This window comes from Schistocerca cancellata, chromosome 4, assembly GCF_023864275.1.
Source record: "Schistocerca cancellata isolate TAMUIC-IGC-003103 chromosome 4, iqSchCanc2.1, whole genome shotgun sequence".
Lineage (NCBI taxonomy): Eukaryota > Metazoa > Arthropoda > Insecta > Orthoptera > Acrididae > Schistocerca > Schistocerca cancellata.
Genome location: NC_064629.1, coordinates 423,554,031 through 423,576,645, shown reverse-complemented (window position 1 = coordinate 423,576,645; position 22,615 = coordinate 423,554,031). Strand labels below are relative to the sequence as shown.

Sequence of the window (22,615 nt, the reverse complement as noted above, 5' to 3'; positions counted from 1 at the left end):
ACCGTACTGATATAAGACAGCAGTTGCTGCGAAGGGAGTGAGACAGTATTGTATCCTGTCTTCCAAATTATTCAATCTGTACACTGTGCAAGCAGTAAAGGGTATAAAAGAGGAATTTGGAAAAGGAAATAAAGTTCAGGGACAAGACACTGCAACTTTACGGTTTGCCCATGACATCGCAATTCTGTCAGAGACGGCAAAGGTGTCGAAAGATCAGTTGAACGGAATGAATATTGTCTTGAAAAGAAGTTATAAGATGAATATCAACAAAACTAAAACAAGGATCATGGAATGTACTCGAATTAAATCAAATGATGTTAAGAAAGTTAGATTAGGAGATGAGACACTAAAAGTACCAGACGAGTTTCGCTATTTGGACAGCGAAATAAGTGACTATGTCCTAAGCAGACTGGACATAAAATGCAGACTGGCAATGACTGTAAAAACCTTTCTGAAAAAGAGAAATTTGTTAACAGCACGTACAAATTTAAGTCTTAGGAAGTATTTCAGAAATTATTTTTCTGTAATTTAATTTTTTAAGAAATCAAAATGTGGACTAAAACAATTCGGAAAAGAAGAGCAGAAAAGGTTTTAAAATGTGGTGCCCCAGAAGACTGCTCAAGATTAGAGGGGTAGATCGGATACTGAGTAGAATTCGGGAGAACAGAAATTTATGGCATAACTTGACAAAAAGAAAGGGTCAGTTGATAAGACGTATACGGGGTATCAAGAAATTGTCAATTTGATAATAGAGGGAAATGTGAGGGGTAACAAATTATAGGAGACCAGGCATAACTACAAGAGGCAGGTGCAAATGGATGCAGGTTTCAGTAGTTATTGTAGCGCCTGTGCCTTTCAAATCGTAGAGAAACCTGCTTCTAGTGATGCAATCCTGGCACCTGTGAACAAGTGAGCAGAAAGCTGTCACCGCATTTCTCGAGCAGAAGCTGAAAGGGAACGAGCTGTCATGACGAAAGTCTCCGCCTGGCACTAAAGTGAGTCTGGTTGTCACACGACTAGCCTCGCTGGCTGCTGCTCGAGGCTGGGACATTGTCGACGCATCTTAGCACGGGAGCCAGACTATCGCAATGGTAGCCCGGATTACACCACGTGTAGGCCTGGCATTGCGCCGCTTCCATGGTCCAAGTGGTCAAAACTGAAGCCGCTGCTTTTTGCAGAGATTAAGAGGCTTGCACAGGATATACTAACGTGAATCAAACCAATGTTTGGACTGCAGTCCACAACAACATACAAGACTGCAGCACGAATTTTAGTGCCTTTAGTTTGCACGAAACAGTTTACAAATACAATGGGGAACGTTTAGCTTTCCATAAACATAGTGACAACAGTTTTTATTATTCTGTATTGCGTAAATATGAGTATGAGTGCCACTATGTGGCAGTGAGCATGAGCTTAGCATGGAGTTTACATGTAACAAAAGGTAAAATAAAGTGGTGGAAGATGTAATGCTTATATGTTGGAAGTCTTCGCAAAAACATACTGTTTGTTGTTAGGTAACATCCATCATATGCATGGAAAAAATCTTCTTGTGCTCAAATGCAAATTCTGTTAACAGGAACAGCTTGCAAGTGTATTTGTCCTTAAAGCTGTTTTTCGCCTTAGAACGTATTATGTTTACTACCCATTTCCACACACCGAGACGACTATTAGCATGAAATGTTTCACACATATGTAAAAACGCACGTTCTAACTATCTAAAGATGAAAGGCTACTCACTCGCAGATATTTACAGGTTGTAAATAAGGAACAACAGAACAACACTGTCATTTCATTCTTCCAGTTGTGGGGATGAGGGAGGGATGTGTGGCGGCAGCACTGTGGCTGCTTTGTAGCCTTACAGATTTAAAACTATACAATGGAAATTTAAAAATTTTAAAATGGAAAAAGCAAATGATGAAAGTAAAATTTATGATTTTGATGAGGCGTTGTAGTTTTGTTGCTGACGAGAGTGATTAGTGCTGTTGAGTTGCCTGGGGGTGGTCTTCAGTAACTTGAGGATCAGTTCCGAATAAAGAAGGAGTATGGAAAGGGATCGTGATAAGGAAAGTGGAACTGAGTTAGTTAAGGAGTTTGTTTTTGGGGTATTGGTTGGAGAAGAAAGCATTTACAGGTGAAAGTGCGAGGGTCGTGTTAAAAGATAGGATTTGTTGTGCACTGGCGAAGATTAGCTACAGTAAGACTGGAAGTACGAGTACAGCGCAGGCGTAAGTGAGAGAATAATTTACGACGTTATTTAGTTTGATGAAAACTAAGTGAGAACGATTGTGGCGCTGAGGTGAAAGATGGGACAGGCTATCATTTGGATTTGTTGGAGTATATGGGGGCGTTCGAATGGATGGATGGTTAGTAGGACTGTGGTGACAAACTGGATGATATATTCGACAGTGAGTGAGGAACATAGGGAGTTGCTTGGGTGGAGCGGCGAGTAAATGCGTCAATGGAGCGGATGAGGACAGTAAAAGTTCGGGTTTGGCGGAAGGGGGTTTGGCCTCACACTTGTAGGCGTAGGTACGATTGTGTTGATCACAGGTATTGCATTTGTGTGGGTATTGTAGGTTAGGGCATTGTTTTAGGTGATGATGTGATTTGCAGTGGAGGCAGGAAGGTTGTTTTTACAGTTTAGGGTCAAATGATTATCATAAGTGAGGCAATTATGGCATTGATATACATGGGCTTGAAAGTGGAAAGGTTCAGCTCAGTGTCTGCAGCGGAAAATGAGGGAGCCTTGTTTGATGAAGTGGTCAATTCATGATGGGGTTTTCGGGAAAGTGGGGACATCAAACATGGACCCGGAATTTGTTGTGAATGTGGAGAACTTTTCTGACTGTGGTGTCTGGGTTTCAGTTCAGTTACCACTAAACCTCCTCTGTCGTGATTTTCTGGTCAACTCCTTTGATTATGGCAGTGAGAGTCGGCAGACGGCAGGCGATTGGCGTTGTCTGGGATGTGGAGGTGCGAGAGTGAGCAAGGAAGCGTGGAAACCAAAGGAGATGGCAGCGAGACAGCACAGCAGGTGGGAGTGGAATTAGGGATTTGTGGATTTTATGTGGAGTTATTTGTGTAATTTTGAAGTTGGAGAGCTTCTTTTGCCGGCCGGTGTGGCCGTGCGGTTCTAAGCGCTTCAGTTTGGAACCGCGTGACCGCTACGGTCGCAGGTTCGAATCCTGCCTCGGGCATGGATGTGTGTAATGTCCTTAGGTTAGTTAGGTTTAAGTAGTTCTAAGTTCTAGGGGACTGATGACCTCAGAAGTTAAGTCCCATAGTGCTCAGAGCCATTTGAACCATTTAGAGCTTCTTTTAATGTTAGTAACTAACAAAAGAGCAATCAAGTTATAACAGCCAGCCTGAACATCTGCTTGATGGGTATAAGGGAGTTTCAAAGCTTTTCGGTCAAATCTATAGAATTAGCTGAGCGCCTTAAATTGAATACTTCAAGATGAAGAACAGATGGCCAAAAAAAGAGTATTTATTTTTATTGACATAAAGATCTTTCTTACAGCAATAATTCAAACTTATCGCAGCTGTTCAAACTGACGACTGCCAGTCTCAATGCATGCATTATAACGACGCATAAAAATTATCCACTCTCTCAAATACCCCTTTTGTCTGCTGTACAATGAGACAGACTGTTAGAACCCAATCGCGTGTGTATACTAGTTGTTGGCTCTGAAAAACGTTTAACTCGGTAACACACTAATACACTACTGACCATTAAAATTGATACACCAAGAAGAAATGCAGATGATAAACAGGTATTCATTGGACAAATATATTATACTAGAACTGACATGTGATTACATTTTCACGCAATTTGGATGCATAGATCCTGAGAAATCAGTACCCAGAACAACCACCTCTGACCGTAATAACGGCCTTGATACGCCTGGACATTGAGTCAAACAGAGCTTGGATGGCGTGTACAGGTACAGCTGCCCATGCAGCTTCAACACGATACCACAGTTCATCAAGAGTAGAGATTGGCGTCTTGTGACGAGCCAGTTGCTCGGCCACCATTGGCCAGACGTTTTCAGCTGGTGAGAGATCTGGAAAATGTGCTGGCCATTGCAGCAGTCGAACATTTTCTGTATCCAGGAAGGCCTGTACAGTACCTGCAACACGCGGTCGTGCATTATCCTGCTCAAATGTAGGGTTTCGCAGGGATCGAATGAAGGGTAGAGCCACGGGTCGTAACACATCTGAAATATAGTGTCCACTGTTCGAAGTGCCGTCAATGCAAACAAGAGGTGACTGAGACGTGTAACCAATGGCACCCCATACCATCACGCCAGGTGAGTATGGCGATGGCGAATACACGTTTCCAATGTGTGTTCACCGCGATGTTGCCAAACACGGATGCGACCATCATGAAGCTGTAAACAGAACCTGGATTCATCCGAAAAAATGACGTTTTGCCATTCGTGTACCCAGGTTCGTCGTTGAGTACACCATCGCAGGCGCTCCTGTCTGTGATGCAGCGTCAAGGGTAACCGCAGCCATGGTCTCCGAGCTGATAGTCCATGCTGCTGCAAACGTCGTCGAACTGTTCGAGCAGATGGTTGTTGTCTTCCAAACGTCCCCATCTGTTGACTCAGGGTTCGACACGTGGCTGCACGATCCGTTACAGCCATACGGATAAGATTCCTGTCATCTCGACTGCTAGTGATACGAGGCCGTTGGGATCCAGCACGGCGTTCCGTATTACCCTTCTGAACCCACCGATTCCATATTCTGCTAACAGTCATTGGATCTCGACCAACTCGAGCAGCAATGTCGCGATCGATAAACCGCAATCGCGATAGGCTACATTCCGACCTTTATCAAAGTCGGAAACGTGATGGTAATCATTTCTCCTCCTTACACGAGGCATCACAACAACGTTTCACCAGGCAACGCCGGTTAACTGCTGTTTGTGTATGAGAAATCGGTTGGAAACTTTCCTCATGTCAGCACGTTGTAGGTGTCGCCACCTGCGCCAACCTTGTGTGAATGCTCTGAAAAGCTAATCATTTGCATATCACAGCATCTTATTCCTGTCAGTTAAATTTCGCGTCTGTAGCACGTCATTTTCGTGGTTTAGCAATTTTAATGGCCAGTAGTGTACGTATTAATGAAAGCACAGTTACATTCCGCAACGCCTTCAGAAACCATACGTGAGATTTTCATATTGTCGCTCGCTATGCGCAAATTTTTGTACGTTGACTTTCCTACAAAAATGTCATGTGCATTTTTTCTGTAGGACTGATAAATCGCGTGTAGCGACCAAGAGAATATGAAACTCTTGCACGTGGTATTTAAAGGCGTTGTGGGTTGCGTAAAACCTATGGGTAGGGACAGCTGAATCACCCTGCATAGTATCAAATGAAATTAGTGACAGGACTGAGGATTTCTTGCTAGGGAGAACACATCATCGTGGCTAGTGAGTCATCGACAAAAGAAGAACTACCATTGCATGAGCTGCAGTAAACTGTTCATTGAATGTTAATGAGCTGGCACATAATATTAATAATAACCTCAAACATTTTGCAGTTGTTGCGGTGATCTGTAATGAAGTATTATCTGAAAGAAAGCTGCACAAGTATTCAGTCAGATCTTGACAACATTTCGAAGTGGTGCAAAGCATGATAACTTGCTTTAAATGATCAGATATGTAAAACTGTTGTCTTCACAAAACGCAGTAACGTAGTATCCTATGCTTGTAATTTCAATAAGTCGAAGTTGGTGTTAGTCAAATCACACAAATACTTAGTTGCAATAATTTGTTGGAGTGTCATATGTGTGATCACATAGGCTACGTGGTAGATAAAGCAGATGGCAGACTTCATTTCATTGTCAGTATGCTGGGAAAATACAATTAGTTCGCAAAAGAGATCTAGAATGCTTAAAAAACAGTCATGGAATTCATGCAAAGAGGACTACCAGAGGATATTAAACGGATGAAAAAAAAGGCAGCACGATTGATTAAAAGTTTGATAGAAATGCTGAAAAAGATGAATGGCAGACTCTTGAAGATAAGCGTCAAGTATCTTGCGTTTCAGGAACCAGTATTAAGTGAGAAATCTAGGAATATACTGCAGCCCCCTACTTATTGCTAGTGGCTAATAACCTGCGGGATTGTCTCCATTCTTTATCAGTGCATCTTTCATAATGCTATTTTCTCTAATTTTTTCTCTGTCATTACAAATGTTGTTTTGTTCCTCATGGACAACTCATTTATCTCACACTCCTTCCCATCAGATAACTTCCTATTTTTACTTATTTGTCAGATTTTCTGTGCTGTTAATCTATGACCATGGAATCAGCAGTTTCATATGTACCTTAATTTCCAGAAGTTTATCGTGTATTGTGTATGTAAACAGATGCAGAAGAATTTTGCGGATCAGTCGATAACGGCTAAGTTCAGAGTTCTGACGAAGTTCTAAATAGAATGTGTTTTAAGTTCATTTTACTCATTTCTTTTGCAGTGCAGTATCACGATAATCTTACTTTGTTGTCCGCTCTATTATTTTAGAAAATGTAGCAGCGATGATCACAAATAGATTATTTATTTTGTACATTTCTTGTATAAAGCAAATTCGAAAATAATTTAAGAATTAATTGAGATCTTCTTTCAACAGATGGTTAAATTCTTCCATAATGACACCAACAACAACAACAATAAAATGCTGAGCAGCAAACGAAATGGGTTGGTAACACTCAATAGGGAGCTTCCGGCCTTCCTCGAAAGTAACGAAGCGTTGGTGAAAGGTCGGAGTACGAATCTGACTGACTTGATGTAAGTATTGTTTGATGTTTAGTGAAACAGCTTTTTGGTACTCTTGCAAAGTGTGTTCACATTCACTTGAGTTTGCTAACATTTCTAAACATTACAAATCGTTGACGGTTTATGGTGACTTTGTTACAATTTACTGAAGCTAAAACTTCTAAAGAGGTGAACAGTATGCGATTTCCGTTTGTGAAAAACAGTAGTTCACGTGTATATAGCTACAAATGATGGACAAAATTTAGGAATAAACTTCAAATTTTCTCAGATATGTGAGAATGGAGGTAGGAGAATTAAACCCGGCCCAAGGAGCGATTTGGTTGCCTCTCGATGCTATCCAACCCATAGCACACTAAACCACATAGTAACTGTATGAATGTAGACTTACCTGAGTGTAACACTGATGACAAGCTGTTGGCTTTCCAGTTGGATGATAGTGATGGAATACTGCAACATCTCAATCAGTGTCATTTTCGTCAACTTCTGGTGAAGTCTGGTGACCACCACAAAAAGTTGTACTGCGCCTCTGCGAAAGCGTCAGTTTGCTGTTGTGGAATTCACAGGATGCAGGTCTGAGATGTAGTCCACATTACTGGATGCGATCACTCATTAGTATGGTTCAATGTGAGATATATTAAAAATAAACCTTTGAAGGCTAGCAGTATAGGGCAGACGGAAAAAAGTGGCACAGCACGCATTTACGAAAAACCCTCTGCGACGGTTTAGGCCTGTAGGCGGATGGTAGGGCTTATGGCGGATTTGGCTACCACCAGCGACTGTTCATGCAAAGGTACAAGGATTGTTAGTAGTGGGGAAGTTACAGTTGTTGCTGGGAACGGGCAACGTCTCCTGCGCCAACCGTAGCTGTCTCTGTGTTGTAAAATGTCAAAGTCCTCACCAGAGAGGTCAATTGCATTACAAAAAACGGCCACTCAGCGTAAATTATCGCATCGGTGGAAGATCATTGTGCTCTTGAAGAATGGCATCACGTTACTGACACATACGAGGTTACACACGAAGATGACCAAGAGATAGCATTGTGCCATCAGAGTTTATTCAGTCGCTACCAGGCATGAGCTGAAGTCATATGCAATGACTCCCCACATCGTTATTCCAGGAGTAACACCACTGTGCACCTCTAAAACTTTGGAAGAACGAGACCCCTCACCAGGTCACCAGCATAGTCGTCAATGTGGTCACCAGGTTAGTGCAAAACTGTGAGTCATCGCTGAACATAGTGCGACGTTATTCATCAGCATTCCATGCTTCCCAAGCATAGCACCACTCCAAACAGCAGTTTGTGTAGTGCTGTCAACGTCAGTCTTCGCATGGGACAGTAATGTATTTTGTCAATACATTGCGGATGTCCCTGCGGATGTCCCTCTATTTTAACGTGAGAGATGGCCTCCTTTCAACCTGGATGCGGGCTCTATGGTGTGAGCAGAAAGGGTGGGGTGGGTGGGTGGGGGGGGGGGGGAGACATTGTGAGGAGGTGAAAATGATACCACAGCTGTGGTCAAATGTGAATGGTACAAGTGTGTCGTAGGAGGAGAGGGATGTAATCATCTTAAAAGTGAGCAACTACTTTTTTTAAAAAAAAGAAAAAAAACAATAGCAATGACTATCTCATGCTACGAGTGCATCTCGGCCTTGGTTCTACAGGAAAATGAAACAATGTCATAGCATCACACAACTATCGAAAAAGAAAAACTTCCACCAGGACAGTGCGTGTGTCTTCACCTCGATGTGTGTATACAGAATAAGCAACTTAGGACCAGCCTTACCTACCCTCCTACCTCCTCCCCTCCCTCCCTTTCCTTCCCCCACAGGTAGGGATACTGCTTTTCCATGCATGTTCTAACCTATCGCTGATAGTACTCAAAGAGATCCATCTGCTAGCAGTGCTCTGCTTTGGTCGGTGTTGGGTTGACAATGACACACTGTTTCAGGTCTGCATAAATCAAAGGTATTTCTAGGAAATGCTGTTCCTTGGAACAATACCGAACTACTTGACCATTCGTCACGAACAGTTCTCCACAAGAAGAACGGCCAACAGCATGCTACGACCCTCGGCTACGTCTCGCGGTGGGAAGAGGCAGCTCTAGGGACTGCACTCACGAGAGGGATGAGTGCCTTGACCGAGGGCCGTAGTGGTCGCTTCGGGCGGTCACTCTGCACTACGCCGGCACCGACCACCCACGCTGCCGCCGGCCGCTTCCAGCAGCCTCCCTTAGTCCGTCCACTCTTCTAGCCTCAGAGAACTCAAAATTAGTGTCTGTGGAAGTCTTGTAACCAAATTGTCATGCATGTGGGTATTACATAAATTTCAGGCTCACAAATATCAATACAGAACAGCGGCTTTCGCGCTCTCTATTCCCAAGTCGGAAAAAAAACATAGTCACTCTTAGACCCGACAGCAAGCTACAATTCACATCCCCTTCCTCTCGTTATACCGTAACATTTAACTGAGTAAGACCACGAACTCAGTCTACGATGTCGATAATGCATGAGCAAACTGCCGATGTCAGAGCCCTATAACAATCATTTTTGTCCTATTTTCCTCACTTTAACGTATTTTCCATCAATTTTCATAATTTTATCTCGTTTTCCGTAATTTCGACGCATTTTATTCAATTACTCGAGTTCCACACCACTGCTCTCGACGAGCTGTCATGTCAACAAGATATGTCATATCATCGATCTTGCAATACTATCAGCCAGTGACACTGCAGCATGGTTCTCAATTTCTCTACATTGCTAAACCTAGCCCTCCATTAGTTTGTGAGTAATATATACATGTGGTAGCACTCTGCCCTCTATTTTGAAACGAATTGCCCCTTTGTTGAACCTATCGGCTAAGGATCCTGAGCTAAACTCTGGATGGTGTCTCTATGTATCTTGTAACTATTCCTACGTCTTTAACCATGCCTCCCTGTAACATTGTCTACGATTTAATTTGGGACTGACTAGAAGTAGGAGGGCACTATACCCGTTACATTTGACGTCTCACGAAGGAACAGAATGAGCTGGGTTCCACATAATCAATACACTTCGATATTTTGCTTTCGGAAAGAGCATGACACGTGTTCCAAACTTGTACAACCGACTGACACTATTCACATAGACTGACATTCTCATTCCAATGTCGGGACTGCTGTTCTGTAAAGACTGTGGATACGAGCCTGATTCATTTGAGAGTGTTGTGGTGATATAATAACAGACGGTTAAGAAGAAGAAGAAACTTACGGCTTATGCATGATGGAGCTCCAGACAGAAGAAGTTTGAAACATTTTACGTAAATCGCTTGTGCTATCAATTCGGGAGTACTGTTCTAGTGTTTGGAGTCCACATCAAGAACGTACTGGAAAGGGAGAAATGATCATAGAACATAAACACACACTCCCAGGGCTACATGATTCTGCACTTAAACATGGTATAATGTTAAAGCAGTGTGGTTTAAGATATATTAGCCGTGGAATGCAATGCTGTTAATACTCCACTGCAAGAAATATATTTCCAAACCTGACATACATTCACCCTGCAATTTTTCTATTCCACTCACTATGGAGGCAAAATTCTATCGTCTACACCAAAGAGAAAAAAACATAGATTATTTGTCATACATGACTATATACTCGTAGGTTCCGGAGGTGTATAGCGCCCACTGTTTACATTCGATTGCGGTTCAGAAATTATGCTGTGCTCACATCAGTCCTATAAAATGATCGTCAAAAACGGAAAATGTGTGAAACAATGACATCTTATGAGGAAATAGACAAATGCATAGCAGCGGTGTTTGACATATGAAATTACACCCCATACTGCACTAAAACATAGCCTCTTCCACTCACAACAACTTTCAAGCAAAGGTATACATAGGAATTGCAGTACCCCACAAATCCCTGTCACTCACTTAAAATCCCTGCAGTTATGAAACTGAAGACTCAATTTATGTCCAATATGTGGCAGGGAGATGGAGCACTTCGTATGCATCTTCATTCGTCTAGAGGAGTGTGCTGGAATAGATTTTCCATCAATTTGGTGGATACATTTCATCAACATGCGTTGGAAGTCCTCTGCTGACCATGGTGTGGAGAGGTTTGCTGTTAATGATTTCCGGTAGATGGCTCTCTAATTCATACCCAGAACGCGCAATTGTATGCGAGCAGAACACAGGTTGTGCCACATAACTGACACAGGTCGAGAGAACAACGGAAAGAAGGTTAGATATGCGATAAATGACCTGTTATAACTTCTACCTCTCTCTAGAATGCATCATCACTCTACCTTGTTACAATCCCTCTCAACCGATTACTCCACCTACTTTTATATCATCCTTTAATGCAGATCCAAGTAAATTTAGAGGCAGATGGTTCTTTTTTCTAGGGATGAATCCAAGACAGCAGTCAACTTGCATATATTCCTATTGCCTCAGTAGACATACTGCAAAATGTTGTTAAAAACCTTGCAGCAACTGTTCTGTAAGATGTCTGTTAGGTGACAGCGCATGGTTGTGATTGGTAGAAAGTACAGAGAAGCAAACTGTAAATACTGTTTATTAGAGTTTAAAACACTCAAACAGTCCTGCACTGGATCAAATATGTGATACATTGTGTAGTTGTCCATTGCAGTCCCCAAGCTAGTAATACAATGCTCTTTAGTCAAGGAGGATGTACAGTTTATTATAGTCACATGTCCGGACACTTTATAAAAATCTACGAAGGTTGGAACTTTAATAGTGCCAACTATTTATTTACAGCTCCTACAAAATAGATACGTATTTCAAAGTTTTACTGACCTTCAAAGTAGTTACCAGCATTGTGTATAACCCGTTGCCAGCGATGTGGAAGTCGTAGGATCCTCTTAGCAGTGCCAGTTGTGTTGACAGTTCGAGCGGCGTGGTCTATTACCCGACGAATTTGTAGTACTGCTTAAGCGAATGTCGTGAAGTGTTTCCTTCAATTTAGGAATCGAGTTGAACTCACGAGGGCATAAGCCAGGGGAGTGCAGTAGGTGGTATAGCACTTAGCAGCCCTATCAGTCAAACAAATCAGTAACAGCTTGCACTCTACGTGCTTGAGCATTGTCCTGCAAAATGATGGCCCTACAGAAAGTGTCATCACTTCTGTCTCTAAGCTCGTCGTAGGTTATATTCCAAAAATGATGGGTGCTTCCGTAAAGATGATAGCCGAAATGTTTCGTGTTTCAAGAAGTACCATATCGAAGATTTATACCACATTCAGGAAAAGAGGAAAAAGTCACAACGGGGACGAAAGTATGTGTTGAGGAATTATAAGGGACAGTCGTTGAAGAGGATTGAGACGAAGAAGAAGACAACAGCTGTAAAAATCACTTCAAAACTGAATGTCTCACTCGCGAACTCTGTGAGCGCCAAAACAACACGTAGGGAACTCTATAAGTAGGGAATTACAGGGTGAACTGTAATTCCAAAACCACATACCAGTGATGCAAATTACCGTAATAGGAAAACGTTGTGCCGAAGCCAAAAAACCTGGACTATGGAGCAATGGAAGAAAGTCATTTGGTCAAATGAGTTTTGTTTCACTCTGTTTCCAACTTCTGGCCGAACTTACGTCGCAAGAGTGAAATATGGTAGGGATTCCGTGATGGTTTGGGCAGCCACATCGTGATATTCCACGGGCCTCATGATTACTATGCAACGTCGCATTACAACCAAAAATTATGTGACAAATTTGGCTGATCAGGTCCATCCCATGGTACGATGTTCATTCCCCAGTGGTGATACTGAGTTCCAAATGACAGAACCCTGTTCACACAGCTAGATCGTCCCGGACAAGTTTTGTGAGCAGGAAAATGAACTGTCGCATCTCGCCTGGCCACCACAGTCACTAGACCTCAATATTATTGAGCCTTTGTGGTGTACTTTGGAGAAAAGGCTGCGTGATCGCTCTCCTCCTACATCATCAGTGTCTAAACTTGCCACTATTTAGCACGAAGAATGGTATAAGATTTCCTTGAAAACCATACAGAAACTTTATTTATCCGTTCCTAGACGACTGAGAGCTGCTTTGGATGCCAAAGGTTATTATTATGCCTTATTAGGCATAATGTGTTGTGTTTTGATGTATCCATATTTTTGTGTACCCTCTGTATTCAAAAGTTGTACACAGAGTCAAAAATATTGAATCAAGAAGTTTTATGTAGAAGAGAGCCTAGCAGCAATGTGCTTGTAAGTTGTTACTGCAGAGTACATCTCTTTTAATTATAACATGTACATATCCTCTCTAGGAAACTTCCAGATATTTATAATAATTAATGGTGTCGCATGCTGCAGATCTTTCAATCAGACGTCTCTTCGGTGTCTTGCGTATCCCTAACTCAACGGTGTAACGATACGCTGTTTGATTTCTTGCCTATTGAGTGGATGGGGTTCTTTAGTTGGGTACTTTAATCAAATAAATGAATTTGGTCCTGCGATATCTAAGGTATGTAAATTGTCACTTACCAGATCAATGATCGAGGAATGCATCTGACTACAAAATCAAACAGTGATCACTATAAACTTACTTTATTACAATCTTTATCTCCTTGCATAACATCTCACAAGAAAACATGTTTAATTGCTGCTAAAATCAATAAAAAATACCTTGGCTAACTTGGATGAAGGATCTGAAATGGCAGTTCAGAGTTAACACGTATCTGAAAAAAAATATTTACGTCTATGGAGATCGTACTGTAATTGCCAGAGATAGAAAATACTGAAGAAGGATTTGCTTGTGCATCTATTGCTGGAGTTGGTTGCATGTTGAACTCCTAATTCAAATAAGTCTTTGAAATTAAAACTGGAATTACTGAATATCATCAAGTAAGCTACGTCATTCCCTACTGTTTGCTTCACTGTGGCGACTGGCCTCAGCATATTTAGAGTCTGCAAGTGACGGCTGCTGTGGCTGAAACATCAGTCATTGTCTCCTTTCCAATAACTCGTCTCTGTCAAAGTCTAAATACAACCTCAGTCCGGTGAGATCCTCTCACCTCGGATGTGGGGAGAGGAGGTCTGGCATAGAGGCAGCATAGAAGTGAGTTTGGAAGTGAAGTGACGATCTGCAGAGTGTTTCCAACGAAAAAAAACTTTAAGTTCTGTGTTTTTCAGTATTGTGTAATTATGATTGGTAGAATACTGATTGTTGTGAGTGCCGACCAGTAAGATGCCTTACAAGACGCTGGCCTCCCTTCCTTACTCGTATTCCATATGGTTAACCAGTTAAAAAACTTGTTATTCTTGGAGCTCCAAAAATATGTATTTTGCTCGCTCTCTCTGCCTTCCTTCGTGCACCGACCAATACGGTTACATCTCTGCAAGCACAGTTGCACTCTCTTCTCCCTCTCCTTGATTTTTCATGTGAACTAATAGGAGATGCCTTTACGTTTCTTTAAACATTCATTTACGTAGTTTTGCGTGGCCCGGTTATGTGTCGGCGTCTCATGCGCCACAGGGAACTCCCAACTTTCTGTTCCCGTTCCACTTTCTAAGATGCTATGTTAACGGAAATCCCGCTGAGTGCTCCTACAAAAACAGTTTTTCCACGTCCCTGGGCGTTAGGCGATATACATCCTGTGGACATGGCCTGTTAAAAACAAATGCTGTTGTCATGCACATTCCCGTGATGTACTATGTGCTCCGTATTGTCTTCGGGGCTACTTTCTGTCTCCCTCTCTCTCTCCCAACTAAACAAAACACCACTCTGACCATTTTCAGAGCTGTCTCTTGTCTTTCTTCATACAGGGAGGCAAAAGGATGGTTCTGCGAATGGCGTAAGGGGTAGACTCCCTGGGAGTTTCAAGACCTAGACCTTCTTACAAGCATTGACCTTGATTTTCCAGTGGCCTTTTATATGGCTATGCATGTAATTTAATGTATGAAATCAAAATCCAATTGGTCATGTGTTGGAAATCAATAGTACTAATTCAGATTTTATTACCTGGTGGGGATTAATTTATTCCAATTTAACTTTACTATCCCTTACAGGTTTTTAACAAGTTACGGGACAGTTTGATTAAAACGGCCACCTAACAACTTCACCCATCATACGCACGTGGTCAGCTATCTAAATACTAACTGGGTTCAATGTAGGTTGAGTGATCGAGGAAAAACCGTTGTATTCCATGTGGCAAGGACATTGGCAGCTGTATGTGAGAAATGTAGATTAATTGTTGAGGTCCCTGTCAGATAAGAAGAAATATTTGGTACGTATAGAAATTTCAAGGCAGATTTCTTAAAAGATTCTGACAAGAGAAACTGATCATTTCCAACTCATGTGCAGCAATATAGCAGGACCCTAGTTGATAACATTTTTGTAGACAGTGCTCTAGATTAAACAATTAATTTGTACCAGACTGTTAATGGACTATTTGATCATGATGGACAATTAACGTAAATAACCAATGTAACTCCTCACATCTCTGAGGCAAGTTCATACAGTGACTTATTAATGAGAACAAGGTACAATGTTTTAAGTACAAGTTAAAATAGGTGGAATGGGATTAAGCCAGTATGGAATGAAATGCTAATACGAAATTCAATACATTCCACAGCAAATCTGTGTCAATATATGAAGGTAGCTTTCCTAAAAAGTTGTCCAGGAAGTATATTAAAAATAAGTAAGCTGTGTGGGAATAATTAGAAAGTATTTTAACGTCAACTAACATACAACTTCATTTGTACAGAATGTCTGTAACATGGAAGTTACATAACATGTAATCTGAAGTTCACTCTTTGTGGCGGATCTCCCGGCTTTCTTTTGTTGCGATCAAACTTCATCATTTTGTTATTTAAGCTAGAGTTTCACCACTCTATCCACTGGAACGTTGTATATTTTTCCACTGACTCGTTTTAAAGTCTTGGTGACGTACCAACCAGAATCCTATCAGCTTTCCTGAAGGAATTTGTTCTTTACCGCAAAATCTTGTTACCTTTCAACCCCCTATCATTTACTTACTCTAGCGCGTTCGTCACCTATTTTGCGACTCTCAGCAGCAGTCTCCAAAAATGGGTGTGTGCCTGGCCCGTCTACTCAGCATCGTAAAAACCGCAAAAAAGAAGAAAAAGTTACCCCATGCCCCCCCCCCCCCCCCCATAGTCGATCGGCCAAGCCAGTCTCACTCTCTTACGGCGTCAGAACTGTTCATCGCTGTCACTGCTAACATTCGAAAAACAACTTCTTATGTACAGCCGCTTCACACTCTCAACGATAATACTGTGCACAACTGACAAAATATCAACGCAGGAATACCAAACTTGCTCCAAAGAAGAAGTCATCCCGACTTATACTCGAAGAAGCAAAACTACTAATGAATTCTACTGGCTTTTACACTACTATTAATGATGAGGATAAGACTAATGAGCTTAATGACGACTCCAGAAACAAGCCACATCAGTAAAGAAATCTTCCAAGAGCGTGACTGCAGTTATAAGTAAGGTCTACTCACCTTTCGCCAGCTTGACGATGCAGCTGTCATTGCAGCAATATCAGGCTGCGACATACCTGGCCAAATCTTATGCCCCAATCAAAGTTCCATAAAAAGGTATTTAATATCAGTGTCAGCTAAACTTAAAGATTCAGTGAAAGAAAAGTCAGCAGTCCAAGAAACCATTTCTGAACACTATATTCCTTATTAATTGGTAAAACAATTCTGAACCAAGGTGTTACACCGTTAACGGCCACTATTAGATGATTTCCCAGTAGTTCTGTGAAGTTACTGCCCTTTCCTCAGTGACAGGAAGTTATATTATAATAAATTGCTGACAGCTTTGTGGATGGGACTCCTCCCTGTGCAGCCTGTATGCTACAATCCGATTTCTCTCGTGTTTCTGGCCAGAGCCTCCAAACCTGTAGCCAACGTTTCGTCATTGGTGGTGGCTGACGATGGCATGACATGCAAATGTCACTGTCAACAGTCCATCTACGTCTCCCCAGCTGTTTCGTAGCGTCGCTTTCTCCAAACCTTCTCGCACCAACGGACCACCCATTGGTCAGTTTTTTCGGCTTCCTGTTTCTTTACTACATTTAACCTTTCGCAGGGTTTAGAAAATAATATAGTTAGTATTTTAGATTCGTGTGTACCCTTCCCCTCTTTGTCAGTGTTAAATTAAACATTCGAAGTTTCGTTAGCTGCTTTAGGAACATATTCTTTGAAACTCGTTCGCTAGCTCGCTACCAATGACAGAGTTCTTGCTTGTTGGTGGGGCCCTCGCCCATCCCTGCCTTTAACGATGCTACGGTAACTAAGGCGTTCGTTTTTGGCCCCTTGACGCCTTATCGGACAACTTCACTTAAACTTTCAAAACATTTCTCTTGGCCACGAATCACAACCGTTACACGTTCTCTAAGTATAAGTGTGAAGCGTCGTCTGTCGATACTTTACATTCTATATAACCAGTTATAAATATCAATATATTGATCCACCAAAGGGTTTCTACTGCATATAGCTGCAAGCGTTCGCTGTCAATTTTTATAGTGTTGTTGCATTAACGCACAAGCTATGGACTTGGAGATTCTTACTCATACGGTATCACGCAGGAGTAACACGTCGTCGCATGAATTTTGTGGCATACCGAAAGCACTGAGGAAACACCCTGGCTGATGACAGTTCAATGCAATCCAAAACTAGACTGCTCCTGTTTCATGGAATCTTAGATGTGCTCACTAGGATTTATACCACGTAACATGAGCGGCCACACAACTACCCTCACCCCTGTAAAGTTTATTTCAAATGATTCCGTTATGTTTCAGGAACAGCAGCAAGGTCACAGGTAAGCGCAGGGTATCAAGGCTGAACTCTAGGGGCCACACAACAAAAATTTAAGTAAAGAAGACTTAGTCTTCATTCTGTGGTGTTGGCCCTCTATAATCACAACAGACGTTGATGAATTTATTTTTATAGACTTATTTCGCTGAATTTTTCAGTTCACGGTTCATATGAGTTAAGTCAGCATTCGCCTCTCAAACACTGCGCTCCATCGCATCAAACTCCCCAGTGGCGCCCTGTCCGACACGTGGCCCTGCAGTAGGCAAAATTGCTAAGACTTTTGAAAGAACGGCTAACGGAACTTTTGTGATATGAAGTGAGTTCCAACTCGCGCGAAGTAGATTTCCTGCAGAAAATATTTTGGCAATATGAGGGCGTTACGTTGGGCATTCACTCAGCCTTGTAGTGCGCGCAGCAGCAAGGTGCTGCCTAAGTACCATGAGGTTTTTTGACTTTTTAGAAGAAATTTATGTACTTATCACAGCCTCAGCTAACAGGTACAAAGTTATAACCTATTGCTTGAAAAAGCAGAAACTGAAAAACCAATTCTCGTGCCTATAAAGAAATAAAGAACGCATTTTTTGTAATTTTAGAGGACATAGAAGAGTTAGAGAAATCGTGTGTTACCTCTCTAATTTTAGAGGACATAGAAGAGTTAGAAAAATAATGTGTTACCTCTCTAAGTTTACGTAACGAAGTGTCTGAGATGTTATACTGATCATGTTTGCTGTGTTCTAGCACCAGTTGGAAGTATTACCCACTGATTCACTGTTATCCAGATGTCAAAAATTAAAACGTAGCTCTGTTTGGAATTTTGGGATGATGTCTTGGGACTATTAAACAAACTAGTGAAACTCTGCAGAATACTGGACTGGACGTGAACACGGCTGCATCAGCACTGGCATCCATAATAAGGCTCCTGGAATCAAAAAGGGATAACTTTGAATTATATGATGTGAAAGTTACTGAGTTAGCTCATTTGGCTTAGTAGAAAAGTGAAACACAACGCAAGTGCAAAACAAACGTGTGTTTATCAGCTCATGTTTGTGTCGAAGCACTTGAAGTCGAAGTAACTTTACAAGAAAAATTACAAACCAAGACATTCCTTCCTGCCATAGAACGGTTTACACCCGCCCTGTGACAAAGGCTTGGAGCATAAAAAATACTTGATTTCCATTTTGGGTTTCTCAACAACGAAGAAATTATTGCAGTAGCTCACATTTTAGTCTAGATGTATAACAATGCCTCAGTTTCTTAGACGATAAACTAGAAAACAACTTATTTAGTTCAAGGTTTTCTACTACAGATTTAAAAAAAAACGACGAGGAAAATAAAAAAAATAATTCGTCATAGAGGTGGATGTACAAACCCTTCCTCAAACAGAAAACGTCTAAAGTTGTTTCTCTAATATCGAAGCCGCTTTAAGAATTTGCCTGTGACATAGGTCAAAAACAGCAGTCGAAAGCCATTTTCAGAATTAAAGTTGATCACAAACAGACTTCGAGTCTCCATGTCAGAACATAGACTCAATGTTGTTTCTTCGCTTAGTACCGATAGTTATATTTTAAGCCACCTAAGCTATGGAGATGTTATAAGTAGCTTCATCAGTATTAACTGTAGGCGCACACACAGTAGCCAGTAAGATTATCTTAAACTTTCATTTTAGGGCTCATTGTTTGGGAAAGTGCTGTATTTGAGGTAAGTATTATTAAAATATTCTTGGTTGTTATAGTCCATTTGATAACTTTCATTTGCCTAACAAACATGTTTGCTTATAATTACAGTATGTTATTTTAAACTGAAATACCGAATTTTGGGTGGACATGAATCCCAACATTTTCTTTAAGAAAAGTATAGTTGTTCATAATGATGTTAACAAATGTTGAATACCTTAATGATACCGGTTTGTTAATTTTTTAATTTCATCAGTTCATAAACACATAAACTGTATTCTAAAATTTTATATATTTGAATAATAAATGTTCAACATTCCATTGTTGAACATTGTTGACATGTAGTCGAATTAAGTCGGGTGATGCTGAGGGAATTAGATTAGGAAATGAGACACTTAAAGTAGTAAAGGAGTTTTGCTATTTGGGGAGCAAAATAACTGATGATGGTCGAAGTAGAGACGATATAAAATGTAGACTGGCAGTGGCGAGGAAAGCGTTTTTGAAGAAGAGAAATTTGTTAACATCGAGTATTGATTTAAGTGTCAGGAAGTCGTTTCTGAAACTATTTGTATGGAGTGTAGCCATGTATGGAAGTGAAACATGGACGATAAATAGTTTAGGCAAGAAGAGAATAGAAGCTTTCGAAATGTGGTGCTACAGAAGAACGCTGAAGATTAGATGGGTAGATCACATAACTAATGAGGAGGTATTGAATAGAATTGGGAAAAGAGGAGTTTGTGGCACAACTTGACTAGAAGAAGGGATCGGTTGGTAGGACATGTTCTGAGGCATCAAGGGATCACCAATTTAGTACTGGAGGGCAGGGTGGAGGGTAAAAATCGATGATGGTCGAAGTAGAGACGATATAAAATGTAGACTGGCAGTCTAGAGATGAATACACTAAGCATATTCAGAAGGATATAGGCTGCAGTAGGTACTGGGAGATAAAGAAGCTTGCACAGGGTAGAGTAGCATGGATAGCTGCATCAAACCAGTCTCAGGACTGAAGACCACAACAACAACAACAACAACAACATGTTCAACAGTGCGTTACAGTCCTTTAGTTCTAAAATTTGGGTCTGAGTGAAAAGATTGTCTGTTGTGTTGTGGCAATAGCCTGTGAGATACTTCAAGTGAACAAGTGGATGAACATTATTTGAGATAAGGTTCCTGCGTCTTGCGCTGATGGGTATCGACGGCAACAATTTTAGTATCCCCATTCCATCGCATGTAATACCTCTATCATATACCTGAATAGCGCCCATAATTCGGATAATAACATTCCTCTAATAGCTTCATCTGACGATGAGGCTGCAGTGGCTCGGGGACTAGTTAATAGTGCCCTAAATCGTATTAATTTCAACGAGCGACCGGATGCGTATCATACCTACATACATCGTCAATATCTGTCATTCCGTTGTCACTGGAGGAAGTACTATGTTATTTCTTTTTCCTGATGTTCTAAATCGCCATTTAGCTTAATAGTGGTGAATGTTAAACATACCTAATTTTACAGACTGAAGGATGGCCTCAGCAAGATAGAAGAACTGAAAAGGCGGTTCTATCAGCAGTACGAAACTATCTACTACCTGCGTTTGAGGCTAGACAGCGTACCAAAGCAGCATCAGCCCGTTTCAAAAATGCCCATTACAAAGAAGTTGGCTACACAGGCTAGAGAGGCTATGACGGCAGCTGAGTGTGTTTATCACAACCTCAGGTTTCTCCATCACTTTACAGTTCAGGTAAGAATAATAATTGCCTAAAACAAGACAGTTTATAGATTGTAGAGTCAATTGTACCACAACATGTGAGTTGTGTTATAAATTAATTTAAAAATGTATGTACGCAATCACGTTCAGAGAACCACGTGTTGTTGAGCGGCCGACGTGTCTTCATCTGCCAATTGGCGTCGTTGGGTATCGTACGGAGAGGCATAGGGTCAGAACACCGCTCTCATTTCCGTTAGTAGCTTTCCCGACTTTAGAGCTGCTACTTTCCATTCAAGTAGGCTGAGATTACTCTGTTTCAGTCATCTACAAAAGGAAAAATTTCTGGCAGCAACGGGAACTGAACCTGAGTCCTCCACACGTCAGTCGGGCGCGTTGATAGCTCAGATATGGAGACTTACATGGAAATTATGATGATAGTATTATCTTGGAACCCCATTTACGATAGATCCCTTAATGTACACTGGGAACACCCGCCAGGCCGAATGTCAAGCTGAAAAAAGCTTCTAGTTACTTGTAAGTGTATATCGTGATATGAAGGATACGATTGTTGTTCGGTTCAGAATATTAATAACAAATTTCTAAATTGAATTTAAGACCAAACATTTTCAATATCCGACTTAATGGAAAATACGTCTTCACCCTCAAGAGCTCGGCAAGAAAGTGACAGAATCTTAACGATCAAAAGTCTTTCTCTCTGAACTGCAAAACAGCTCTTACAGTTGGTCAGTCATGGGGCATTGTATCCCCAGCAAGACTTTTCTTACATTTGTTTCATAAACAAGCCATAACTTAATGAAACTGAAGCTACTATCTAATACTGGCAACAGAGAGTGCTTAGCGTTTTGCGTGTTAGGTGTTGTTACCAGGCATGGTAGGGTATTTATATAACGAGTGTCAGATGTTGAGTGATCACTGTGTGCGATGATCATCGTCTGCGCGTATGGCGACGACCTGCGGAGAGGTCATAGTCTTACAATGTTTTGCAGAGGCATCATGGTCTGGGGTATGATTGGAGGTCATGGCCGGTAGTGTTTGAAGGAATTATGACGGCACAGCGGCACATCACAGACGTCCTGCGTCCTCACAGTTCCGATCGACCACTTCTGATCATTAATAGGGAGGATCGCCCTATGTACACCTGGCACATCGCAACCTCTTATGCGGCAATATAGCACTACCATTTTTCAAAAGCGCAATGGACGTCCACAAATGACACGTGTACATTAAATGTATTCGCAATTGCGAATAATGACAATCATCAGCTGTAGAATGGAATGACGACAATGAAAATTTGTGCCGCACCGAGACTCGAACCCGGATTTCCCTCTTATCGCGAGCGGTCGTCTTACAATTTGCACGACTCATAGCAGGACCCAAACATCCATACGAGGGGCGTTTGAAAAGTCCGTGCGAAGTCCGAGAGATGGCACCACTGGCGCGTATCGAGGTCATGTTTAGTTAGTAGCATCTTTGGAAAGAACTCACACCAAGTTTCAGCCATATTGGTGTATTTCTTTGTGTTGGGCATTCGTGTGAATCAAGGAAGTCGAGTGATTCCCAAAAAATGGACGAAAAAGAATTTCGTGTGGTGATTGAACATTAATTTATGAATGGCAAAACGTGTAAGGAGACTAGAGAGA

At 41.4% G+C, this 22,615-nt stretch overlaps 1 protein-coding gene across 1 annotated transcript in view; it reads left to right on the top strand.

The window, feature by feature from the left end:
* The window catches only part of LOC126184233 (inversin-like), a 135,982-nt gene that overhangs the window by 106,852 nt on the left and 6,515 nt on the right, over positions 1-22,615 (top strand). The window contains exons 7-8 of the mRNA XM_049926603.1: positions 6,636-6,793; positions 20,762-20,987. Of these exons, the coding sequence (XP_049782560.1) occupies positions 6,636-6,793; positions 20,762-20,987 (384 nt within the window). The remainder of the gene's footprint in view (positions 1-6,635; positions 6,794-20,761; positions 20,988-22,615) is intronic.